Source organism: Colossoma macropomum, unplaced genomic scaffold (assembly GCF_904425465.1).
Source record: "Colossoma macropomum unplaced genomic scaffold, Colossoma_macropomum, whole genome shotgun sequence".
Taxonomy (NCBI): domain Eukaryota; kingdom Metazoa; phylum Chordata; class Actinopteri; order Characiformes; family Serrasalmidae; genus Colossoma; species Colossoma macropomum.
The window spans coordinates 36,871,460-36,898,570 of NW_023494800.1; the positions used below are offsets into that span (position 1 = coordinate 36,871,460).

The window sequence follows — 27,111 nt, forward strand, 5'->3', positions numbered from 1 at the left end:
TCAAAGCTCTTCCATGGGTACAGGAGTAACTTCATCACACCAATATGAACTAACACACCTTCCAATATGGAGAACAAAACTTTGCTTTTTGGGAAACGGAATTTAAAGAAACAAAGAATACAATTTTCTCTGGTAAAGAACAAAGAACTGCATTTATTTCTTTCTTGTCCAATATGAGTGGTCCAAAATACCTACTAGAATTTTTTTGAAAAATCCAAGGAAGACAGTTTAATAAATAATTCTAACTCTCAACATGTAAACTGTAGTCAAAGGACTTCTGAATTACAACATCATATGGTAGTACTGTAATTGGTATTATGTTAGTTTCAATGTCTATGTGTGCAAAAGAAAACCAAAAAACCCAGCTGCTAACAGTGATCAAGCTAACCAAGCTAATGACCTGAACAGTCTTGGTAGACATATGCTAAAACTGCATGTAGAGTACTCTAAAGAGTGGAATATGCATTGTTTAATAACTCTGTCGATGGAAAAATGCTACAAAATATTAAAATTTTTCTGAAATCTAGTTTTTGATTACTAATTGAGTATGAAAAGCCCATAAAATAGTTTACTATATATATATATAACTGGCCATTTCAATTATTATTTAAATCAAATTTGATGTACTCCTGCTATAGGTGATGTAAAAACACCCAGGATACAAAATAGTGCTTATTGAGAAGAATGAAACATTCTAATTCAGGGGTAGAAAAGAAAAGAAAGGCATCCATCACACCTCTTTCAGCAACCAACTTCAAAAGGTCCTTAAAGGTCCTTTTTTATCACTAAGGTAAACAAAAGGTCACATTTGATGCATTCGAGACAAATATCAGTGATTAGGTCTCTCTGGATTAACTGTTAGCATCCTCTGGGAATCAAGTGTGTTCATATCAGGTTCAGTCACACCACTACAGGTGGGAACCACCACTTGAGCTGTCATTGCATTTGTCATCACTGGTAGATTTTGTAGGGCTGGGCATCTAACTACATTCAAAATGGCACCATCGGGACTCAACAACAGTTTACTAGGGGTATGGACAGTGTGTGCACCTGGGACCTGCACTGGAGCCTTGCCTTGAACTTGTGATGTGTTGGTTATGACAACTGGCATTCTCATAATTCCAGGTTGCACACCTCTACCTGCCATTCTAACTGTGTTAACAGATGGAAGTACTGTTGCAATGGGAGTGGCCTGACAACTACTGATGGAACCCCCGATTGGTGGAACAGTTGCCACAGGAAGGGTCTGCATCCTTGATATTGTGCTACTCATGGGTGGCACTGTAACCATCGGGGGTGTACGAGAAATCACTGGTGATAGGACTGACGTTAGCTGGGGTTTTGGTGGTGCACTTACAAGTCCCGTTTGAACAAGAGCTGGTGTTGCCATGCTCTGTGAACCTCTCTGTGATTGCGCAGAAACTGCAACAATTTCTTTTTTTCGGCAGCTGGGATCACCATGTGACGGCACAACAGAGTGTCCTTTACCTTCAGGAGCTGAGGAGGACGGAAGCCTCACAATATTGGTCAAGCTTTGTTGTCCAGATGACATGACAGTCCCTAGCTGAGTTATTTGTGCAAAGGCAGTAGAATCAGTAGAGGACAGTGGGGGTCTGACTGTGGTTAAGGGTTGATGAAAAGGGACAGATGTTCCAATTTTTGTTGTGGTGCATACTGGCAGCCTAACAGGCATACGATGAGATTGCATCACCGGTGCTACCATTCTTGGACCTTGAACAACTGGTGTAGGGGGAAGAAGGTTTGAAGTCCCTGCCCCCCTTGGGACAAGAGGCAAAGGACTTGTCCCCACTGGTCCTGCAGGGCGCATGGCAGGGCTGGAGATGAAAAGAACATGACTACCAGGTCCAAGGCCTTGAGCAGGTACCACAAATCTCATGTTGTTGATAAACAGTTGGGTTCCAGGAGCAAGTGGAGCATTGGTATTGATCAAAACTTTTTCCTGTACTGTGGTGGTACCACTGATGGGATTTATAGGAGCTCTGACCACAGAAGTCAAACCTGGTTGAGGTGCTGGAGAAGTGGTGTCTGATATGTGTGTTGCTGTTGTGGTAATCAGAGTAAGAGGATGAGAGACCCTTGGAACCGACGTCGCAAGTTTGATAGTAGAGGAAGCTGTAGTAGGGGATGTAGTAACCCATGGCTTGCCAGTCATCAGACCTCCTGGCAAAGTAGTGTCTTTGTTAATGAGGCTTCCCGATGAAAGACTGGCTAAGTTTGGAGCTGAACTGCCAATTACCAGTTCTGATTTTGTATTTAGAATGTTTGATATTGGGACTGTGGATGACATATTCTTTTGATCTACTGCTGAAAGGAGCGCAGAGGAAGCCATATGCCCAATGCCATAAGTTGAAAATGTGACAGTTTTGCCATCTGTGGATCCAGTAACTTTTACAGGAGCTTTGATACTCAGTGATGGACAGTTAGTCGCAGGAGGGTTGCTTTTTTGAACAAAAATGAGCCCACTGGAAGAAGTTGCAAGTACACTGGAGGCTGTCACAGACGTGACTTTTGCGGCAGCATCAGTGGGTGGCACTAGATTCTTGCTTGTGAGTGTTTTCTCGTTTACAATCCTAGCTGTTAACCCTGAAATATTGATACCCTGGACTTTAGTTAAAGTACCGGTAGTTGTGCTACCAGTGGTTTGGACAAAGTTCGGTCTAACTTTCATACCTTCAACTGGTAATGAAGTAGCTGCGGCAGTGCTGGACTCAGATGTTATAGATCCTTCAGGAATGGTAACAGTAGAGCAGGCAGAAGCAGACTGACTCATAAACAAGACCCTTGACCCGGAAACAGCAGAAGGAGCAGGAGCAGTAGTGACATTCGCTGTTGATGAAGGGATATTTGTTGTCGGTGTGACCAGGAAAACTTTTGGGAAGGTGGACTGTTCTGGCTCAACACTGCTTGCTTGACACCTCTTCAGAGGAGATCGGATTATACTATTAAAGGTAGTGGTCTGAGGGATGCCTTGGACAGACTTCACAGTTGAGGAAACATCGCTTTGGGAAGGTGCTGGAAGTAGTGAGTTAACGCTGATTAATGTCTGGGCAGTTTTTGTTTGATTGTCAAGAACAGATGTTACAGGAATAGGTGGGTCAGTGTTCAAAGTTACCGCACCAGATGTTCTTTCAACCAGAAGGGATGGATTCACTGCACCGACATGTTTTAAAGGTGACTGGGGTGAAGATTTCAAGGAGTTACCCCTGTCATTCAGAGGAGAGATAATAGGCAATAATTTGGCAGTGGTAGTTGCAATTTGTGCTTGAGCAGTGGATGTTGCCATCGCGGATGACCTCGAGACTAGAAAAGCTTGAAACTGGGGAGGCATGGTGAACACAGGGCTCGATGGTAAAGAACCTGCTCCACTCTGGTCTGACGTCTGAACCTTCACCACTCCTGTGTTTCCTCCTCTCGTTGTGACAAGGATGGACTGTGAGTCTCGGATGCACATGGTCTTCAACTCCTGCTTAGCATCACATTTGTTGGGATGTGTAGATGGTAAAGTAGGGGTAGGGGATCTATTTAGCGTTGAGTGAGGTTCAGTAGTCTTTTTAGGGCTGGGCGAAGCTCGGCAAGATGTTAACTTCAGCAAACTGGGTGAAACAGAAGGTGAAGGTGTTTTCACAATGCTAGTATCTTTTAATGGAGCCACTTGCTGGACAGGAATCTTGTTTTCAGGCACAGTGAACCCAAGAGTATTGGACAAAACTGTAGTAGTCTTAGAAGTGACGGATGGCTGCTGAGTTCTTGTTTCCTCGGTTTGAATGAGCAAATTTGAAGGAAGAATAATAATCTGCTGCATTAATTTCTCCTCTGTTTTCTGGTCCATAACTGGCTGCATGGAAAACTTGAGTGGGGTGCCATCTTTCCTAAGCAAACTCAAACTGTCTGACATGTTATATACAACCTGCACTGGTGCAGATGACGTAATGGGCATCTGTGTCTGTGTGGTGACTGGTGCTGGCAGCGGCGTCAACTGACAGCTTGTTGTGGGTTTGGTTGGCGATACAGCTGCAGATACTGTCTTATTTGGCAGTCGCAGAGCCTGTGCCATCACAGTAGCCTGTGGATGACTCATTAAGGTCACTTTGTTTCCAACACTCTTGGCCAGCAATGCCTGGATTGGCTTACAGTGTCTCTGAAAAGTACCCACAGGTGCAGTGATCGCCGATGCTCTTTCTGTGGTTAGAGGGTTTGCTCTGCTTGAATTATGGCATGTAACCTCAAATTGAGGTTCAGAAATCACAGAATCATCAACAAACTTCCCTCTTTTACTAGGACTAAAGCCCTCATCTAGGCCACAACTTTGGCGATGCTTTAAGCTTTGAGTCAAAGGTCCAGACTCACTCAAAGATGCAATACTTTCTTGTCCACGGATTAGGCGTCCTAATGACTCATTCCCATGCTGATTTTCACATTCTGCGAAAAACAAACCATAATAAGCGATTTGGATAAAGTTTCAAGAGCATTAATTAGGCTAATTTTGCAAACAAATGGTAGCATTTTTCAATTAAGCAGCAAACGCCAGAAAACATACTTAAGAGAAAATATGCCAGTGAAAGAATTTTAGAAACAAAGGCTACGTTTACACAGCAGGTCAAAGTGGCCCAAATCCGATCTTTTTCCTCATATGTGACACAGATGTGTGTCAGTGCGAACAGATAAACAGACTTAATCTGACATTTTTAATTACGATTTGAGACGCTTTCTTATGTGGTACTGAAATCCGATACGTATCCGATCTGCGGGAACACAACTCAGTCTGAACAGCCAGATCGGAATTCATGTGACTTTTATGTCAATCCAACTCAACAATCATCATCATTTCGCGCTGCTGAGACTCAAAAACATTTAGGCTGATGTTTCTGTGCAAAAAATTAGAAGAGATTTATCGCAACCGCTCCGTGTTCGAAGAGATTTTGAAAGCAATGGCTGAATGTGGCAGTACGAGAACGAGGCTGCAGCGTCAAAGAACAGTTAAAAAGTCTGAAAGCAAAGTTTAAAGAATCCGAGGACTCAAACCAAAAAAAGTGACCGTGGCCGAATAACGTGCCTTTTTTTAATGCAGGCTCGAACAACATTGCCAGCCATTGGAACTTCATGAGGCTCCTGGTGAAGATGAAGCTGATTCTCCGGGAGCGACTGGCGTTCGTTGGCGGTCGTGATTGTTTACCTCTGGATGAGCCGTGAAGCAGCGTGACGCTCTGTTCTTTTGCGCATGTGGGTCAGTTTAGGAGCTGATCTGTTCAGACTGATGTCGCATACAGATGACATTTAAAAGATAATGTGAACAGCCAAACAAAAAAAAAAATCACTTTTACCTGCCGTGTGAACGTAGTCAAAGAGAAACGATCTGAGATTTCTTTCAACCACCAATGATTAGAAAAGCATTTGTTAAAAAGGTTTGCACCTGTCACCCCAGAGTCTCCCTTCAAAGTTCTTTCGATTCTGTCTTCGTCCTCCGATTCTCTACTAGTCTCTGCAGAAGAGCCTTTTTTACATGCACTTCCGTCTCCTTCATCTGTCATGCACTCCTCTCTAACGAAGTTTTCATATTCAGGATGCTTTTTGAAATCGTCGCTCTCCTTTTTCAGCCTGGCTCTGATGGGGGAACAAAGTCAAGGTTGAATTTAACAATGAAACTGAGACATACGTTTCAAATTCTGACAATTAAATGATTCAGATCAGCAAACAATCTGAACAACCTTTAACAGCACTGACTTACTCAGTTACTACACATTACATTATTATTAGTCTTGGAAACAATTTAAATCGCCTCTTTCTATCTTAACACTTAATTCACAGGACAGCAAACATGAAACCAGCAGAAAAATAAATATTTAACTAAATGTGATGTAATAAAGGATGCTTACCTGTTCCTTTGGAAAGCCTTGAGCAATTTGGGTTCCCATGGTAACAGCTCATTTAGCAGTCTTATAAGAGTAATGTGAAGCTCTTTCACTGACTCCCTCTTTAAGTACCATCTTCCCTGAAATGTACCATCCAACAACACTTTAATGAGGTGCCAACAGTGTTTATGTATCTCTAGTTGTGTCACACTACGTTGAAAATGTAAAATTTAGTGATATTGAGGACATACAGTACTGTGCAAACGTCAAAGACCACCCTTTGGTTTTTTAATTTCCGGTCAAAACGGCCAAAAAGGAAAAAAGGAGGAGGCATATATTTAACCAGAGATTACACAGAAACCTCAACAGCTAAATATGACGCGTGTCCACTCTTGTCTTTTGGCACAGCTTTCACTGTTTCATTAGATTTGTTGTCAGTTTTTCCAATGCAGTCGGCAGGGATATCATTCCACACTTTCACACAAGTTCAGTCTTAGAAGTTGGTTGTATTTTCTTCTTTTTATGAGCCCAATAACCCCAATTACAATGTTCAGATTCATCAATCCAGAAAAACACATTTCAGATGTCAATTTCCTTCTTTTTTATCTGTATCCTTTTCTCAGTGAGGTTCTTCTTGATCAGCTACACATCCTTTCAGACCCACAGCGCTGAGTCGTCTCCTCACAGTGGAAGGATGGACAGAAACACCTGTGGATGTTTTCAGATCTGAAGCAGCTTGATTTTCTCCTCTCTCTCAGAGATGAAAGCTTTAAGTGCTGTTTATCTGATGGGGGGCAGTTTTGGGGTCGACCAGCTCTTCCAGGTGGTTGTTAGGAGTCTCATTTTGTCTGGAGCTTTTAATCATTTTTATCTTATATCTAATACAGTGTATCCACTATATTTATTTATACATAATTATTGCCTTTATTATTAATATTTATTATTTCTTATCAGACCAGTATGAGATCATCAAACGTTTGATTGTTTTTGTACCCGACTCTGACTGTAAACAAGTAGGGTAAACTGGTGAGCGACTCAATCTGAACAGACTTCTCTAACAGCCAATGAAAACTTGGAGAACGAAAGAAGAAATCACAACAAGTGAAAAAGAAAAAAGGCGAAAAGTCACTCACACACTTGGCGAGGCTTTTTAATGAACTGAGTTTAAGGCAGAATTGAGTTTATGTACGTCTAAAACTGTAAAACTACAAGACTGATAATATCTTTACATCCATGACCTTCACTTAAAGATGATTACCTGCTGCATCTTTACTGTGTCAGTGCAAACGGCAGAGAAAACAGCAGCAGTCGCCTCACGTTTGTTTATCTTCATCTCCTAATAATGGGAGAACATGCGAATTTGCTTGACTTGGGTTCGTGTTAGCAACAACTTAGGGTGTACTCACACTATGCCTGGTTGCTTTGTACCATGCCTGAGCATGATTTTCCCTCCTCCCCCTCCCCCTCTGGCCTGCACTCACATTGTGCTTAATGTTCCAGTCCTGAACTCACTTACGTCATCACAATGTGAGTTTTTTTTTTTGAAGAAAAGCACTTTCACAAAGCCCAAAGACGTTCAAGGCAACCAGGCATAGTGTGAGTACAGACCTGAATAAACGAGTGTGGTCTTTGACTTCTGCACAGTACTATACTTAATTTCTTTCATTAATGTAATGCATAACCACACTGAAAAGATGCCAAAAGTGGCATCAAAAATGGACAGAAAATGAGTTGTAGATATTTCCACAGCACTAATCTATATTATTATACAATGCATTCATGTAAATATGACAATCCAGTCACTGTGTGTGTGTGTGTGTGTGTGTGTGTGTGTGTGTGTGTTTGTATTTTCCCTCTCTTACTAACACATCTCTTTTTGGTGCTCTCCAACTCGTCCAGCTCATCCTCCGTTTTGCTGATGAGATCCCTCAGCTCATCTAAACTGGTGCAGACCAACTACAAAGGGGTAAAAAGAGAGAAGGATTATAGAGAAAAGCAAAGAAAGGAGGAATAGAAGAGAAAGTGACAAATGAAAGTGAAGATTGGAGATAAAGAAATTTGTCCGTAAAAGTTTAAACAGGTAATGCGATCTTACATACATTAATCAAGAGAGCCATAATGCAGTATCCCCTGTACATGTGTAAAATATCCTTTTAATGTAAAGATATTTTGCTTTTATATTTATAATATTTATAATGTTTATGATGTTAATTTTGTGAAGGATAGAGTTTATATTTTTTATCTTTAGTATTATAAACCGATCAGGCATAACATTATGACCACCTCCTTGTTTCTACGCTGACTGTCCATTTTATCAGCTCCACTTACTATATAGGTGCACTTTGTAGTTCTACAGTTACGGACTGTAGTCCATCTGTTTCTCTGATACTTTGTTAGCCCCCTTTTACCCTGTTCTTCAGTGGTCAGGACCCCCATGGACCCTCACAGAGCAGGTACTGTTTGGGTGGTGGATCATTCTCAGCACTGCAGTGACACTGACGTGGTGGTGGTGTGTTAGTGTGTGTTGTGCTGGTACAAGTGGATCAGACACAGCAGTGCTGCTGGCGTTTTTAAACACCTCAGTGTCACTGCTGGACTGAGAATAGTCCACCAACCAAAAATATCCAGCCAACAGCGTCCTGTGGGCAGCGTCCTGTCACCACTGATGAAGGACTAGAGGATGACCAACACAAACTGTGCAGCAGCAGATGAGCTATCGTCTCTGACTTTACATCTACAAGGTGGACTGACGAGGTAGGAGTGTCTAATAGAGTGGACAGAGAGTGGACAGTGTTTAAAAACTCCAGCAGCACTGCTGTGTCTGATCCACTCAGACCAGCACAACACACACTCACACACCACCACTACGTCAGTGTTACTGCAGTGCTGAGAATGATCCACCACCCAAATAGTACCTGCTCTGTGAGGGTCCATGGGGGTCCTGACCACTGAAGAACAGGGTAAAAGGGGGCTAACAAAGTATCAGAGAAACAGATGGACTACAGTCCGTAACTGTAGAACTACAAAGTGCACCTATATAGTAAGTGGAGCTGATAAAATGGACAATGAGCGTAGAAACAAGGAGGTGGTCAGAATGCTATGCCTGATCGGTGTAGTTATATTGTCTGTACAGTAATGAGTAACAAAATGTAACCTTTTTAAATAATAAACAAGGTTAATTACTTGTTAATTCTCTTCTTGTTACTTCTTTTCTTTGTGCCTTGCTCTCCCTCTGCTGCCATAGCACTGTGAATTTCCCCGTTGTGGGACTAATAAAGAATTATGCTGTGGTAATAGCAGACTGTGTTTGTTAGTCATACTTAACTCTTACCTTAAACGTTGGCTCCACTGGGAGCTGTGGAGGCTCCGTCTCTTTTCCCCCAGTTTTAGAGTCAAACTTTCTTCCTACAGACAGACAGAATTTCAGACCGTGACTGACATTTAAGAAAAGTGTTTCTGACATCCTCTGTTGAACCACTGAAATAGGCTGCATCAAATGCCACAATGTAACATGAGACAATCAATGCAAGATGATAAGTCGCTATGTAGGTTAATCCCTTGCCATGGGCACTGTAGTCAAAACACATTGCAAAAGTGCCTGTGATTTGACAGATTTGTCAGACCTAGAGCTGGGCGATATGGCAAAAATACAACATTGCGATATTTCACGAATTTTTCATGATACACGATGCCACAATATTTATTTTTTAAGACATTTGATCAGTTGGAACAGAGAAAAAAGAGCCAGTAGTGCTACATTTTAAAAACACTTTGAAAACTGGAAGGACTAGTTTTTCTCTCGTTATAGTGAAACATGCAGCTTGTCAGTGTCTAATGACGAAATACACGACATGTTTAGAAAAGCAGACTGTACTGTACTGTAACAAAGACCCTGTTTACACCTGTGTATCCTGATGAGATTTTGGACTCATGTATTTACACTTAGTCAAATGTGTCTGCAGTTAGTTGGACTGAAATCTGATTGCTCTGTGGGATGGAATATGCAAATCAGTTGCGTGACAAACAGTTACCAATCATTTATCTCTGCAGCCTTTTCCTGTGCTATGCTTGTTGTGTAGTTTTGGTTGTACTGGCAGAGTTTTCGGCTGTACCGGGAGCGGTTTCGGCTGTACTGGGATGGGTTTAAGTTGTACTGGGAGGGATTTGGGCTGTACTGGGAGGAGTTTCAGTTGTACTGGGAGGGGTTACGGCTGTACTGGGAGGAGTTTCAGCTGTACTGGGAGGAATTTTGGCTGTAGTGAGAGGGGGTTTGGCTATACTGGCAGGAGTTTCAGTTGTACTGGGAGAGATTTTGGTTGTTGAGAGAGATGGATGTGTTTACGTTGCTGTAACATTGTGGCTCAAATGTGTCTCAGATCTCCTGAAGAGGTCTTAGATATTTGAGTTTGAGTGATTTGAGTGATCAGACCCACATTTATTTGTTTTACATGCACCTTGGGCGCGTTTACACTTGCATTTTTATGTGGCCTCATCCAGATATAATCCTGATCCTCGAGATGCATCAAGTGACCAGATGTGAACGGGGTCATAATTTATCACGGTAACAATATACGTCTCACACTGCCCAGCTGTAGTCAAGCCGCTCAATGGGAATATCTAAGCATTTACAGCATTCATTAGTCTTGCAGGGCCAGGCATGATTGCGTAACGAGAACACTAGTGATGGCAGAAATGAGCGATTAAACATTTCGATTAACAAGCCTGTTGTTGGACGATGGATGTACGTCAGCATGGCTGAAAAGTCCCTCTGTAAAGCCTCAATGTGAAAACATTACATGCAAAATTAAAACAATAAATCTCAATTAAGAGATTTAGTGTTTTCATTCTTTTTGTTTTTTAATTCTGAGAGATATAATTGTTTTAATTCTTAATTAATTTCATTAATTCAATAAAATGTTTTAATCATGTTTTCGTATCACAGATGCAAATCTCTTAATCATAATTTAGAAATCTTATAGCATCTTATCTCCATTTAGGAAATCTTAACCTGCTCGATCAAAGTCGACAGTCAGCTGTCATGTCTGTTGCCTAGCAACCACACAGCTGAAACGTAAACACATCAAAATAATGTTAAAAATGTGAGTTAAGCTGCCGTTACTGATGTGAAAAAGGTCAAACAGAACTAAAGTGGGATAAACAGTGAGTTGTGAATACTGTGAGAGCGCCCCCTGCTGTTTATCAGAGCATCGCCGCTGCCCAGTTTCAGTCTCCATTTCCCAAACGCTTTAGCCGAGCGCTAACGTTACTCCTCCTAATAAACAGACACACGTTCAGCTCCGTCTCCTCATTATTCACCACCATCACTGTAATATTTCATCATCAACATTAACACACGAAGGTGATCAGAGGGGCGGTGGAGATCGAGTCTGCAGCGTCTGAGATCTTTAAAACGCAGAGTTAGAAAAGAAAATCATCTCACAGTGAAAGCAGCGTTTTACAGTAGAGATAAATGGAGCTCATTATGCTGGTAGTGAACTATGCTGCTGACTCAGCTGCCTAAAAACCATAGAAACGGACCTTAAACAGAAGTGAGGACCCTGTTGGGGTCTGGAGTTCATGATGAGATTATGAAGTTAGGAACTGTTATTCTGTAACAGATACGGTCCAAATTTCAGTCCAGACTGAAGTCGCCATGGAGACTAAACAGATCAGATTCCAGAGTTAAGACATTTTTGTTACGACCACACAAGTATAGAAAGACATGAGCATGTACAGTGTGTGAAACGTTGAATAAAAATCACTGTAATTAGCTTTAGATTGTATTTTTATTTGCGTTACTACTGTTTTCTTGTCTTTTTCAACTCAGCAATATTGTGATGAATATTGTGTTTCATGAAATATTATGATGTTATATTTTTGCCACAACACCAACCCCCAATGCAGAGGGTCTTTAAAAAGGTTTAGGGAGGCCAAAGAGGTTCTTCTATCCCTCTAAAGAACCTTTTTTGACCCATCTACTGTAAAATAGAATCAGCAAAGTGAAACAATCAAACAACATTTTCTCACCTAACTTGCGTTTTTTCCTTTTATCCCTCCTTTTCATGGTGGCAGTGGCAGTTTTGAGCAGGGTTCTTTTGGCTGCTCTGGCCTGCCGAAATGTTTTTAGCCCCAGTTTGCCTGTCCCTGCCTTGACCCCAACTGACTTCTCTTTCTTTTTCTTTCTTTTCTTTTTTTTGGAGCGCATTCTTCCCGTCTCAACCCCCGAGCGGCCCGCCTGCCGAGAAAACACGGAGCCGGTTCTGTCGGCTTCGGCTTTGAAACAAAAGCATGAACGATGCTCAGGTTTAGTGTCAGAGTCCATAGAACACTTTGGACAAGGACCCCTGTCCCGACGAGGGGGTCCGTCTTTTTGTGCGGCATTCGGGATGAACTGCAAGGAAGGCTGTAAAGTGTCTGTGCTCAGAAAGTTGGCAGGAAGCTTCCCTTTGTAGCAGTTTTCCCCCACCGTGAGGCAGCGTTCACAGTCAGAAACAACTTCTGCCACCTCGTTTTTGTCTTTCTGTTCTTTTAACTTAACTCTCTGCTCTACCTTCAAAGGTTCTTCCTTGATGCCTCCAGGACTTGGCAGTTCCTCTTTATGTGGGAACAGGAATCTTTTGGGGCCTTTTTGATCTGGCTCACTTTCTTCCAAACTAGCATCCATGTCTCGAAGCGAATCGTCTTCACTGATCCACGGCTCGAGAGCCCCACTGGTGGTCACAGCAGAGATGTCACTGGACCCCCTGGTGGCCACTTCGCACTCTAGTTTCTTCACGTGGAATGGCGGCAAGGGGAAGCTCAGCGCTGCACATGGACTTTGGCGATAAATCCGCAAATCCGCACCACAGAAATGTGGGAAGTGTATGTAGGCATTCTCTTGGCTATCGTAGCCCAGGATGGACTCTCGGCACTCGTGAATGGGCTGCCCAAGGACAGCGTCCTGTACATCCTTCTGCGTTTCGTATACATTATCGCAAAGGCCTTTGAGCAACCAGACACGCTGGTTGAAGGGCAGGAGGTGAAAGGCCGTACTGTCCAACGGACTTGTCTCACCCAAGGTCCAGAAAAATTGGTGGCAAAGTCCTAGCTGTTCCACACGGGCCACCTGGTCCTCGGCCCGGCCCACCTCCTGGTACCAGCCCAGAACCTTCTGCCTGAGCTCCGCCTCCCAACGGCGGTATGGTAGGGAGGGACGCCTGTGGAGCGTCGCCCTGCGATGGGGCTGGCACAACAGGGAGGTCATGACCTTGGCCAGGAAAGAGCTACAGCGGGGCATGAGCAGACAGCGCTCCAGCTCGAAGAAAACTATTTCGGGCAGGTTAAGAGCCGTCTGGGCCAGGCACAGAAAATGACCAATGGCAGGAAGTTCCCACATTGTGCTGATGGGCCACGGCTCAGCCAGGGAGAGGAGGCAGCGTTCCCACTCCTCCACCTCTTTGGCCGACGCCTCCTCAGCCTCTTTCTTCTCAAGCTCTCGCTGCCTAAATGACAAAAGGCAACAGTTGTAATCATGAGCATCATCATACGTAAACAATGGCCGATATGGCTTCTACTGTTTCATTTATAAAGCCTCTATAATGTTCATATGATCCACACAGTCATTCTGACAGACTGTAATACACTACAGGAAGTGTAGGGGGCGATATGGCTTCTACTGTTTCATTTATAAAGCCTCTATAATGTTCATATGATCCACACAGTCATTCTGACAGACTGTAATACACTACAGGAAGTGTAGGGGGCGATATGGCTTCTACTGTTTCATTTAAAAAGCCTCTATAATGTTCATATGATCCACACAGTCACTCTGACAGACTGTAATACACTACAGGAAGTGTAGGGGGCGATATGGCTTCTACTGTTTCATTTAAAAAGCCTCTATAATGTTCATATGATCCACACAGTCACTCTGACAGACTGTAATACACTACAGGAAGTGTAGAGGGCGATATGGCTTCTATTGTTTTATTTAAAAAGCGCTCTATAAATGTTCAAATGTTATTATTTTTGCATGACCATTTTCCAACCTCTTTCATTGCCTTAAAATTAAACAGGCCGTTTTTGAGACTGAAATGCGGTCAAGACCATAAATATTTAGAAAGTCAACCAAGTTGACAACAAAGTAGAGCATATTGGTGTGGAAATTAAATACTGATTATGAGCTCAAAGTGCAGACATTAAGCTGTAATTTGAGGGGTTTTTTTATATCCAAATGAGATGAATGGTGAGAAAATTACAACTATTTTCACACACAGCCCTATATGGATGTAAAACAACACTGGGGACTTTTTTCCCACAGCAAGATGTGCGTTATTCTCTCATTACTTCACATACAAGCAGATTACCACCTCATCTCTCAAGCATGGTGGAGGTAGTTTTATGGCTTGAGCATGTATGGCTGATAATGGAACTGATTCCTTTGTATTTACTGATCATGTAACTTCTAATAAAAGCAGCAGGTTTAACTGCTTCTTGGGAGGAAACCAAGCACCTGGTGATGTTTATGGATTCCAGACCTCAGGCAGTCATTGACTTGCAATTAAGTATTAAAAATGATCATTTAATTAATGACTACATTAGTTTGTCCAATTACTTTTAAGCCCCTAAAAATGGGGGGTCTGTGTGTGAAAATGGTTGTAAATCCTACAACTAGTCTGTTCAAATTAAAGCTGAAAGTCTCCACATCATTTAATTAACTCCAGTATGCTGGTAGAGAGCTAAAATAGCAATAACCTTGTCAATGCCCAAATATTTATGACTGTATGTAAACACTGTGTTGTGTCCAGTCCAGGCTGAATGAATCATAACTTCAGTGTAAGTGGGTGGAGCAAAACTGCTGCAGGCGGAGTGGGCGGGGCATATGTAAATGTGTTGTTTTTTGTCACATCACAGAAAAATTAACTCAAAACGGGCAATTTTTGCAAAGTAGTTTCCATATACAGACTCTATGGACTGGAGAGCGAACGGTATGTTTTAAAACTTTAACAGCGTTTACACAAAAAAGATGGTTCTTCAAGGGTTCTTTAGTAAGACAATGGTTCTATATTAAACCTTTTTCATAAGGGTTCTGTATAACACCAAAAAAGGGTTCTGCTGTTGTTATGAAATCAAGCTTGTAACATAGAAAAACCCCTTTTTTCAAAAAGGTTCTATATAGAACCATCTACAGCACTATCCCCATCAATCTGAAGAACCATGTAAACTTTATTCATGCAAAGGGTTTTTTGTGTTCATGAAAAAAACCATTAAAAAACCCCTGGAGAACCATCTTTTATACTACATCAAATTCTTGTAATTAAAAAAAAAATAAGTGTTCAGTTCTCCATGATAAATAGTCATTAGCTGCTGCCTGTTTTTCATTCCCAAATAAATGAAACACTGATCCAGGTTCTGCAGTTGTTCTTCCACAGTGATGTTCTTCCTACATCACAGATACCTTTTCTCCTCCTTGGCTCTCTGCTGTTCCTCCAGTCGGAGGGCCTGCAGCATGATGGACTCGCAGCCGCCCACCGTAATGGCTGCCAGGCTCCGTGGCACAGACCGCCGCCTGGTCGAGGTGCCAGCTGGACCTTTCTCGTCTTCAGTGCCGAAGCGCCCCCCAGAGGTCACTGCCAAGGTCGTCTTTTCTCTCAGGGTCCTGTTGAGTATGAATGAATGAACAAACATGACAAAACTACTAACTGGCTCTGTGATTGGATACATTTTCATACTGTTGTCAAGGATCTTACCTTACTCTGATATTTACACTTCCTTAGGGCTGGACAATTAATCAAATTTTATTTATAATTCCGATTTTTGCTTCCAAAAATTATGAAAACAAGGTAACTGGGATAAAATTATTATTGTGCCACATTCTGCTTCACAATAATGCTCTAGTTTTGTCTTGTGTTATAAATCCAGGAGTTTAAGTCATAAAACAGTGTCTCAGTCATCAGGCAGTGAATTCATAACCATTTCATGTAGGAACTTTCTGTGAGGGAGCTTTTAGAGGGGGACGTCTGGTTCCTATCACCACCACTGTGAACAGTTCTGACTCGGTAAGTTTCTCTAGAACAGAGCATTTCACACCAAACCACTCTGAACCGCTCTGTTTACATATATTATCTTATTATCCATCATCATTATGCCACTGCTTACCTTGACAGTAGTGTCAGCTTTTGCTCCAGAATGATCTCCAGTTTTTGAGCCTGTTTGGAGATCCAGTGGTCGACGCCGTGAAACCTGTAGCAGTTCTCCAGCATGAGGCGAAAATCGGCCACAAACTCGGTAATACTTTCATACTCCCGGTTGACAAACTTGTCGTCTATCCTTTTAAAGCTCATATCGTTTCCTCCTCGCTCTCCAGGGCCATTCGGATGCCAGAATGGCGCAGTCAGAGCTTTGTGTTTGTCCGTGAGGAAACTGTGGAAGATCCTGTAGGCCTGCTGCACCTCCGGTGTGAGGTCTTCATCATCATCGTCGTCGTCATCGTCGCCATCATCGACCGTGTTGGACGAACAGGCGTCGGGCGAAGACCGGCTGTCCTCGATCTCCATCATGACACAGTTTGAAACCACGTTCTCAGAAGAACCGTTGCACAGCCCGTCTGAAACCTGCACACATTCATCTCCTCGACATTTCGATCCAGACTGCGATGCACTCCTACAAAAAGGAGGCAGCTTGTCCTGGAGATGACTGTGGAAAAACAAATGCTTGTAGTCGTCACTGACGCCTGCCATGTCTTTGCGGCCCGGCGCGGTGTGACTCAGTGCTTCTGGAGGGCAGCTTGGGTCATTCTCGCTTGTGTCGGGACGCACTTTCATATTCCTCTAGATCAGCCCCGTTCATGGGTGCAGAGTCAGGACGTCATCTGAAGCCAGACGAAGCCATCGTCGCTCCTAAAATAAAGAAAACTGTGTCGGTGATGTCTTAGCTAACTGAAGCCAAATCTAATACACCAACATGATTTACAGGTGGGCGATATGGCAAAAATATAATATTATAATACTTCAGGACAATTTCATAATACCCCGCATCATGATATTTCATTAAAGAGTTGGAACAGACAAAAAAGTACCATTTTGCAATACGACTAACCTTATAAAAGATTTATCAGTGGTTTAAATTAATCAATCAGGTCATAAACACGTTAAAGGTGCAGTGTGTAAAATTTAGGGGGGCAAAAAATTAACAATAGTAAACAAAATCATGTTTTCTTTAGTATATAATCAGCTGTAACTCGCTATAGTTATCGCTGTGTTTTCGTTATCTTTAAATGAGCCCTTCAGATCTACACAGGAAGCGGCTTCTCTTCAACAGAGGCCGCCATGTTGCACCGCCATGTTTCTACAGTAGCCCATAATAGACAAACCAAACTCTGACTCTAGGGGGCGCCTTTCGTGCTTTTACGCTGAAGCAGCAGCTTGAATTTGGTGGCGCTGTAGCTCTGGTTCAAAGACGTGGAAAGAAGAAGAATTAGTGGTTGCTGACGGTGCTGGCTGAACATTTTGTGTTGTGACAAGATCCAGAACCCAAATTTTGACAAATGGAGGATCAGACTTATTATTTAACACTAGAAAAAGTGAGGGATGGTGAATCCTCACCACCAAAAAAGAGAAACCATGGAGAAGCAAAACGAAATTAGGACAGACGACGGCAGAAAACCTGACGGTTCTACTACACGCTTGGAAAGGGAGGGGTGAGGGAGGGGGATTTAGCTGGCTGCAATCTGCAACTTGACCACTAGATGCCACTAAATCTTACACACCGCACCTTTGAAAAGTCATTAATAGGCACAAATAAATGATAACACAAATAAAAAGGGCAACAGTGAGATGTTACGTTACAAATATGGGTTTCTGACAGGTTTAATGACAGATGGAGACAAAGAAAAACAGCAAGATCTGATGTTTAACAGTAAAGACGAACGTATTTACATATTTTACATGCACTAATTAAATTTAATTTAATGCGGCTCTCTGTGTAATGAAATGTGCAGTTTTATTAATATATGAGACATTTTCAGAAAAACATTTTGTGATGCAACTCATGATAACGATAAATATCGTCTTATTATCGTCCCACCCCATAATGATTATGACTACAACTAATTACATCCCAACTACAAAGCCAATTGAGATAAAGGAAGCATAATGCAAACACTCTTTTACATATTTACATATTTATCAGGTACTATTTGGGTGGTGGGTCATTCTCAGCACTGCAGTAACACTGACGTGGTGGTGGTGTGTTAGTGTGTGTTGTGCTGGTACGAGTGGATCAGACACAGCAGTGCTGCTGGAGTTTTTAAACACCTCAGTGTCGCTGCTGGGCTGAGAACCAAAAACGTCCAGCCAACAGCGTCCTGTGGGCAGCATCCTGTGACCACTGATGAAGGACTAGAGGATGACCAACACAAACTGTGCAGCAGCAGATGAGCTATCGTCTCTGACTTTACATCTACAAGGTGGACTGACAAGGTAGGAGTGTCTAATAGAGTGGACAGTGAGTGGACACAGTGTTTAAAAACTCCAGCAGCACTGCTGTGTCTGATCCACTCGCACCAGCACAACACACACTCACACACCACCACTACGTCAGTGCTGAGAATGATCCACCACCCAAATAGTACCTGCTCTGTGAGGGTCCATGGGGGTCCTGACCACTGAAGAACAGGGTAACAAAGTATCAGAGAAACAGATGGACTACAGTCTGTAACTGTAGAACTACAAAGTGAGACTGTGGTCAGTGCAGCTGATTAAATAGTCAATGAAGTGGTTTTATTGTTATGGCTGATGTGTATGTATGTTTAGATATATTCCTGATAAACATTATAACTGACATCTGTGGTCTCTCTTCAGTCCAGGCATGTCAGCCCACCTTACATGAGCTGCAGACAAGCTTACCTGTGCAGCGTCTCTGTGCTCCGTCTCTCCCCGGGCTGAGGGCTTCTGACCCGCTAGGGCGCTGCTGCTGCTCGCCGTTACTCACCCGGAGCCCATTGTGTCCAACCAGAACCGCAGGGCCCACAGCAAAGTGACCCCATTCCTTACTGGCCAAAAGGCTCTAGATATACAGTATAAACATATATAATCGGACGGTTTTGCCACAAACCGAGAACTAAGTTCGCTGAATGACTGGAAGCTGAAAGTCCGTTTAATTCACTAACGCGCTAACTAGCTAGCGAGCTGCTGAGCTTCAGCTCCAACATTCCCGCCACGAAAAAAAGTTCACTGTGCAGTAAAAGCTCCACACCGAGGGGAGAAAACGGAGCGCTAAAGGGGGAAACAACCTGCTGTTGTCATGTAAGGCATTTCAGTAGCAGCGCTGAGCTGGATAACTGAGTTTCTTGCCTTAGCTTAGCTTAGCTTGGTTAGCTTAGCCACCAAACAGCGGAGCTTTAACTTCACAGCTCAGGCTGCACTGCGCCTGCGCAGCGGAGCAGCGAGGTTGCCAGATCCAGCGATTACAGCACTACAAAACGTAAACGCGTGTAAATAGATAAATAACCACCTTTTTAACTTTTTTTTTTACCTTTCTATAAGAAGCTAAACAGCACCTCGTTTCGTCTTATATGGGAAAACCTTTTGATACACATACACTATGTGGCCAAAAGTATGTGGACACCTGACCATCACACCTATATGAGCTTGTTGGACATCCCGTTCTAAATCCATGGGCGTTAATATGGAGTTGCCTCCCTTTGCGGCTGTAACAGCCCCCACTCTGCTGGGAAGCTTTCCAGTGTGTCTGTGGAAATCTGTGCTGATTCGGTCTGAAGAGCATTTGTGAGGTCAGACACTGATGTTGGACGAGAGGGTCTGGCTCACAATCTCCGTTCTAGTTCATACCAAAGGTGCTCAGTGGGGTTGAGGTCAGGGCTCTGTGAGGGCCACTGGAGTTCCTCCACACCAAACTGGTCACTCCATGTCTTTATGGAGCTGCTTTGTGCTCAGGGACTCAGTCATGCTGGAACAGGAAAGGCTCTTCCCCAAACTGCTGACACAAAGCTGGAAGCAGATAATTGTGTAAAATGTCTTTGTAGCATCAACATCACCCTTCACTGGAACTGAGAGCCCAAACCCTGAAAAACAGCCCAGCCCATCATCCCTCCTCCACCAAACTGTACTGTTGGCTCTGCATTCCGGTAGGTAACGTTCTCCTGACATCCACCAAACCCAGATTCATCATCAGACTGACAGATAGAGAAGCTGATTCATCACTCCAGAGAACACGGTTCCACTGCTCCAGAGTCCAGTGACAGCGCTTTTCATGAAGCTCCTGATGCTCAGTTCTTGTGCTGGTGTTGCTTCCAGAGGCAGTTTGGAACCTTAGTGAGTGATGCATAGCATTAACTCAAATGTATATATGTAGTTCATTTAAAAAACACTTTTTCACATTTAGTAAAAATAATTTATATGATATGCTATGTTAATGACAAACTTTGAATTAATATATTTACGCTTTATTCTTTTATGTAATTTGACTCAATCCACCAACAGTGAAAGCAAATGAACCCTTAAATCAAGTTCCAACAATGCAAAACTTGTTTGTTGGTGTTTTCAAAGATTGTAGACAGCAGTGTGTAAAAACTGGGCCTGGCAACCCAACACTGTCTGCCTTTGAGTCTGGCCGCAGTTGCATGTGTGTGTGTATTACTGGGTTTCCGTTTTACACAGCAGCTGCCGATGGATGTTCCTGGATTCCAAAACCAAACAGTGATCTTTAATGCAGGTAAATATGGATTATTTAATAAAGCAGCAACTGTATGAGTCTCTTCATCATTCATAACAAAAAACACAGGCACAGCTCAGTTCAGACAGGCCTCTGTGAAGGACTACTTCATACTATACTATACTAAACTCCTCCATAGAGCTTAAAGAGCAAAGTTGCTGTTACATACTGATGGGCACTCCTCTCACCACAATGTCCATTAAAAAAGATGAGAATAATACTGAGAAATACACTAATTACTCACTTCAGTCAATGTCCACCTTTATTAGAAACTTCTACCTTGTACTTCCATTCACTGACCACTGTATTAGAAACACCCGCCTTGTACTTCCACTCACTGGCCACTTTATTAGAAACGCCTACCTTGTGCTTCCATTCAATGGCCACTTTATTAGAAACACCCACCTTGTGCTTCCACTCACTGGCCACTTTATTAGAAACACCCACCTTGTGCTTCCACCCACTGGCCACTATATTAGAAACACCTACCTTGTGCTTCCACTCACTGGCCATTTTTTAGAAACACATACTTTGTGCTTCCGGGCCACTTTATTAGAAACACCTATCTTAAGCTTCCACTCACTGGCCACTTTATTAGAAACACATACCTTGTGGTCAAGTATTGGTGACCACAAAAAGAATAAAAAGAAATTTTGCTTCTCTGTGAGAGTAAGTCAGTTTCCTGTAAATAGTGAACTAACCAGTGTGAGGTATTTACCACTAGAGGGCGCAATGCTCCAGTTTCTGCAATATATGCTGTGCAGGTGTTTAGGGAGAAAGAACAGCAGGTTCATAGCACATTTTTCTTTACACTCTTAACACCTTTGATCTGCCAACGTGTCACTCCTTCCGAGCTCTGTTTTCAGTCAGCTAACAGTTTCCGACACAAACCCGACTCTGAGTGAGAGAGAGAAATCAATTCCTCGTCTACTGAGCAGCACTTATGTTATTAAAGCTCAGCTTTACGGATAATCTGGTGAAAAGTCACCGTTACAGTTTTCTCTCTTACACTATTTGAAACACCCAATTTGTGCTTCCACTCACTGGCCACTTTATTAGAAACATCCACCTTGTGCTTCCACTCACTGGCCACTTTATTAGAAACATCCACCTTGTGCTTCCACTCACTGGCCACTTTATTAGAAACATCCACCTTGTGCTTCCACTCACTGGCCACTTTATTAGAAACATCCACCTTGTGCTTCCACTCACTGGCCACTTTATTAGAAACATCCACCTTGTGCTTCCACTCACTGGCCACTTTATTAGAAACACCCACCTTGTGCTTCCACTCACTGGCCACTTTATTAGAAACACCCACCTTGTGTTTTCTCTCACTGGTCACTTTATTAGAAACATCCACCTTGTGCTTCCACTCACTGGCCACTTTATTAGAAACACCTACCTTGTGCCTCCACTCACTGGTCACTTTATTAGAAACACCCACCTTGTGCTTCCACTCACTGGCCACTTTATTAGAAACACCCACCTTGTGCTTTCACTCACTGGCCACTTTATTAGAAACACCCACCTTGTGTTTTCTCTCACTGGTCACTTTATTAGAAACATCCACCTTGTGCTTCCACTCACTGGCCACTTTATTAGAAACACCCACCTTGTGCTTCCACTCACTGGCCACTTTATTAGAAACACCCACCTTGTGTTTTCTCTCACTGGTCACTTTATTAGAAACATCCACGTTGTGCTTCCACTCACTGGCCACTTTATTAGAAACACCTACCTTGTGCCTCCACTCACTGGTCACTTTATTAGAAACACCCACCTTGTGCTTCCACTCACTGGCCACTTTATTAGAAACACCCACCTTGTGCTTTCACTCACTGGCCACTTTATTAGAAACACCCACCTTGTGCTTCCACTCACTGGCCACTTTATTAGAAACACCCACCTTGTGCTTTCACTCCATGGCCACTTTATTAGAAACACCTACCTTGTGCTTCCACTCACTGGCCACTTTATTAGAAACACCTACCTTGTGCTTCCACTCACTGGCCACTTTATTAGAAACACCTACCTTGTGCTTCCACTCACTGGCCACTTTATTAGAAACACCCACCTTGTGCTTTCACTCCATGGCCACTTTATTAGAAACACCTACCTTGTGCCTCCACTCACTGGTCACTTTATTAGAAACACCTACCTTGTGCTTCCACTCACTGGCCACTTTATTAGAAACACCTACCTTGTGCTTCCACTCACTGGCCACTTTATTAGAAACACCCACCTTGTGCTTTCACTCCATGGCCACTTTATTAGAAACACCTACCTTGTGCTTCCACTCACTGGCCACTTTATTAGAAACACCTACCTTGTGCTTCCACTCACTGGCCACTTTATTAGAAACACCTACCTTGTGCTTCCACTCACTGGCCACTTTATTAGAAACACCCACCTTGTGCTTTCACTCCATGGCCACTTTATTAGAAACACCTACCTTGTGCTTCCACTCACTGGTCACTTTATTAGAAACACCCACCTTGTGCTTCCACTCACTGGCCACTTTATTAGAAACACCCACCTTGTGCTTTCACTCACTGGCCACTTTATTAGAAACACCCACCTTGTGCTTCCACTCACTGGCCACTTTATTAGAAACACCCACCTTGTGCTTCCACTCACTGGCCACTTTATTAGAAATACCCACCTTGTGCTTTCACTCCATGGCCACTTTATTAGAAACACCTACCTTGTGCTTCCACTCACTGGCCACTTTATTAGAAACACCTACCTTGTGCTTCCACTCACTGGCCACTTTATTAGAAACACCTACCTTGTGCTTCCACTCACTGGCCACTTTGTGCATGGCTGATTTTATGAAGAGTATTAACATGAAAATGGTTCTATTTAGCATCAAAAAGCGTTCCGCTATTGTTGTAATGTCAAGCTTGTACAACAGACAAACGCTTTTTCGGGCTATAGAGAACCATGAACCCTAAAAAGTTTCTACATACACTCTTAAAAATGATGGCTTTTCAAGGATTCTTTATTAAAGAAAATGGTTCTACATAGAACCATGAACACTCAAAGAACCATCTGTGTGCTTAAATGGTTCACTGCATGGTGAAATGGTTCTTCAGATCGATGGAGAATGTGCTGGAAATGGTTCCATATAGCATCAAAAAAGGTTCTGCTATTGTTACAAGCTTGACATCATAACCTTTTCAAAAAGATACAACATACAACACATTCTCCATCATTCTGAGCAATTTAAGCATGGAGTGGTTCTGTAAAGAAAAAAAGGCTCTTGCCTTTACTAAAGAACCCTTGAAGAACCATCTTTTTAAAGAGTGAATCAATCTAAAGCTGATTTTATACACAAATTGTACAGATTTTACGGAGTTGTGTGAGTGGAATTTAGTGAATTTGTCATGTTTTGTATCAGCGAATGTTTATAAACACGTTGTTTTCAGCTACAAGTTGTTTTTAGTAAGATATGTGACTAGGCTAGCAATGTTAGCTGAGGTAAAAGATGATTAGCATTTGTCTGTTTATCTTAAAGACTTTTGATTTACTGCCCTTTCAGTGTAAACATCACATAAGTTCTATGAATTTTTCCAGGGTTTAATAGTATAAAGTACCCTAACAGCATCTTTACCAATTAGTCTATGGCATCAAATCCAATTCCAAATTCGCAAACCAGGGTAAAACTACTCTCGCATGCAAGGAAAAAACAAAGAGATCTACTCGCGTGGGGAAAACCACCCTCGCGCGCATGCGAGTTACTCGCGCAGAAGCGTGATAATTACTGAACATTCACAAAGACAGAATTCAGTAATTGCAGGCAGTGCTGTACTGGCGGACTCTGAAGGTTGTCTTCTAGAGTAAAAGTCCTGTTCCTGTTTTTTATATGCAGCAAAAGCTCTGACGATCACCGACAGCCAGCCAATCACAACACAATTCCAGAAATCAGTAGTAGCCAATCATGTCGGGACCTGCCAGTAGCTATTAAAAATTAATTAAACTCTTGCGCAAGCAGAAAGAACATTCAAGCGTCGGCCTCATTTTCGAGTGCGAGTGTGGTTGTCTAGTTCTCTTCACATGCGCGAGGGGTTTTTCTCACGTGCGAGTAGTTTTCCTCGTGTGTGAGAGTAGTTTTCCTTGCGTGCGAGAGTAGTTTTCCTCGTGTGCAAGAGTAGTTTTCCTCGTGCGAAAGCAGTTTTCCTCGCATGCGAATTTTGAATTAGATTTGATGCCAGAACTAGTCCAACTAACCAACTAGTTAAGCTAGCAGTGTTGGCTGAAATGCTGAGTTAAATATGTCCATGGTTCAATGAAATACCTGTGGTGTCCATCACAGTCTCTGTGTGTCCGTGAGGAGCTTAGGGGGTCTCCTCCTGCCCTGGCAGTAACGATTCCAAAACCAAGACAAACCCATGACACAAATGCTCGTGGTCTCATGCCGAGGTCCATCTTTCGGTGAATTCCTCCCTCCCTGACCCCAACCCCTGTCACCGCTGCTGATACAGCTTGTTGATCTCTAATTACATCACTAATGTAACCAAACTCATTACTGTTCTTTAGTGTTCCAAACTGTTGATGAGAAATTGTTTCCCTGTTTTTTTCTTATTCACCCCCAAACAAAACAAAACAAAAAAATCGAGGTCTGAACAGAACTGTGGATTTGGAGAACCATTACACCCCTGCCTGATGTGTAGCTGAACACCAGCTCTGTGGGAACCGCCGGTGCCACCGGGGGGGGTGACGACGGCATCAGTGGGGGCACCGAGGAGCCACAGTGCCAAGGACACGACGATGCCACTTGTGAAGGGTGGGACACGCCCCAGAGACTTTGTTCGGACTGTGTTATTTGCTGGGACAGCTGACCCTTCGCTTGCTGGTGAGGGAGTGGCTGTGTGGCGTCTGTGAGCCGTGAGGAGCTTACGGGGTGTGGCCATGCAAAGTGGCTCTCCCTGTTGTAGAAGCCTCTTCTCAGCTTCAGTTTCTTGACTGTCATATCTGCTTCCAGAATTAATATTTAGTGGACTTCCATCTACCTGCACAGTGTTTCCTGTGCTACTGGCTACCACACAACCCTAAAGCAAAACAGATCCACCTCCATGCTTAACAGTTGGCACGGTGTTCCTTTCATCAAATGCTGCTCCTATATTTCTCCAAACCCCCACTCTTGCATTGTTATGCTTCTTTGCAGGAAGAATGAATTCGGAGAGAAAATGCTCAGGTATTTACAGCTTTTACTTGGCTAGCAAAGTACTGGTCAGTGCACGTTTAAAGGAGAGCTTTGACATTGGTTACCTTATGCCAGGGATGTCCAAAGTCCAGCCCCAGGGCCAAAAAGATTGTATTTGGTTTAAGTGTCCTCTGTTTTGGAGTGTGTTATTAGTGGCCACCAGCCAGTACACTGCAGTTCTTCCTTTCACCTGAAGGTGGTGGCAGTGCTGTAAAATTACAGTGTAAAGCGGCCCACTGTGGTAACGAAGACAGCTAACGTTTAAGAGCCTGTCTTCTCTGACTAGACCTGCAGCTTCATTTACTGACCCACATTTAGTCCAGACTGCAGCCGTAAAGCTCAGACTAACACTGAGGGCCGCAGACTTAGATGGAAATTTTTCATCGAGAGCCGCAGAAAACGAGCCTCGTATTTCAAAGACTGTAATGAATTTAATACCAACAGACATGAAACAGCAGAACATCACAGTAAATATTCAGGAGAGAAACTAAAGCAGCTTCAGCTCCGAGTCTCACAGCACCGACTTCACATCAGAGCAGATTCAGCAGATCAGGACATATTAACCCTTTAAGGAGGAGCAAAAACGGCTGATTATGCTGATTAATCTGATCTTTTACACTTACAAAAAAGACTGTTCTTCAAGGGTTCTTTAGTAAACAAAAAAGGTTCTATATAGAACAATGAACATTGCATTATTAAAGGGTTCTCTGCATCGTGAAAGCGTTCCTCAGACTAATAGTGTGCTGTACATGGCTCTAAATATTATATTTGAAAAGGGTTGTTATGATCTCTTACATGATTTGTTGTTATGATGTCAAGCTTGTAACAACTCAAGTACCCTTTTTAAAAAGGTTCTATATGGAACCATCCACAACACATTCTCCATCAGTCTGAAGAACCATATGACCATAAAAAGAACCCTTTAATCACGCAAATGGTTCTTTAAGGGTTCGTGGTTCTATATAGAACCATTTTCTTTACTTAAGAACCCTTAAAGAACCATCTTTTCTAAGTTTGTAGTTAATAAAGTGATTTCTAAATGATGCTGCTGCGCTTATTTGATGTGTAAAGAACATCATCCAACATCTGAAAATGTATGGATTTGTGTTTAGTTTGTCTCACAAATTATATTTTTGAATAAGTAAACACAAATAAGAATTTAATTAACAGATTAGGCATGTTTTATATTTACTCTTAAACAGTTTAATAATTTGTTATTTGGCTTAAGGGTCCGAACTGCTCCGAGCAATCCAACAATAACAGAAGCCTCATGCATCTTTTACACACTGAGTGTGTTTACACATACTCAATAATCCGATC

The 27,111-nt window shown here is 42.7% G+C and overlaps 1 protein-coding gene across 2 annotated transcripts; it reads right to left on the minus strand.

Annotated features, from left to right (window-relative positions):
• Positions 1–133: 133 nt before the first annotated feature.
• LOC118820249 (uncharacterized protein KIAA2026-like) lies at positions 134–19,274 on the minus strand. 2 transcript variants are annotated; one of them, XM_036588511.1, is made up of 9 exons: positions 18,755–19,274; positions 16,008–16,747; positions 15,307–15,507; positions 11,898–13,351; positions 9,202–9,275; positions 7,737–7,826; positions 5,895–6,010; positions 5,432–5,622; positions 134–4,440 (listed from the first exon to the last, which is right to left on the minus strand). In XM_036588511.1, exons 2-9 carry the CDS (start codon positions 16,670–16,672, stop codon positions 830–832), a joined length of 6,402 nt encoding a protein of 2,133 aa, XP_036444404.1. In that variant the 5' UTR covers positions 16,673–16,747; positions 18,755–19,274; the 3' UTR covers positions 134–829. The 2 variants fall into 2 exon arrangements, with proteins under 2 accessions (XP_036444404.1, XP_036444405.1); XM_036588512.1 differs by lacking the exon at positions 134–4,440 and having other exon boundaries at positions 5,511–5,622; positions 7,733–7,826.
• Between the last annotated feature and the right edge of the window lie 7,837 nt (positions 19,275–27,111).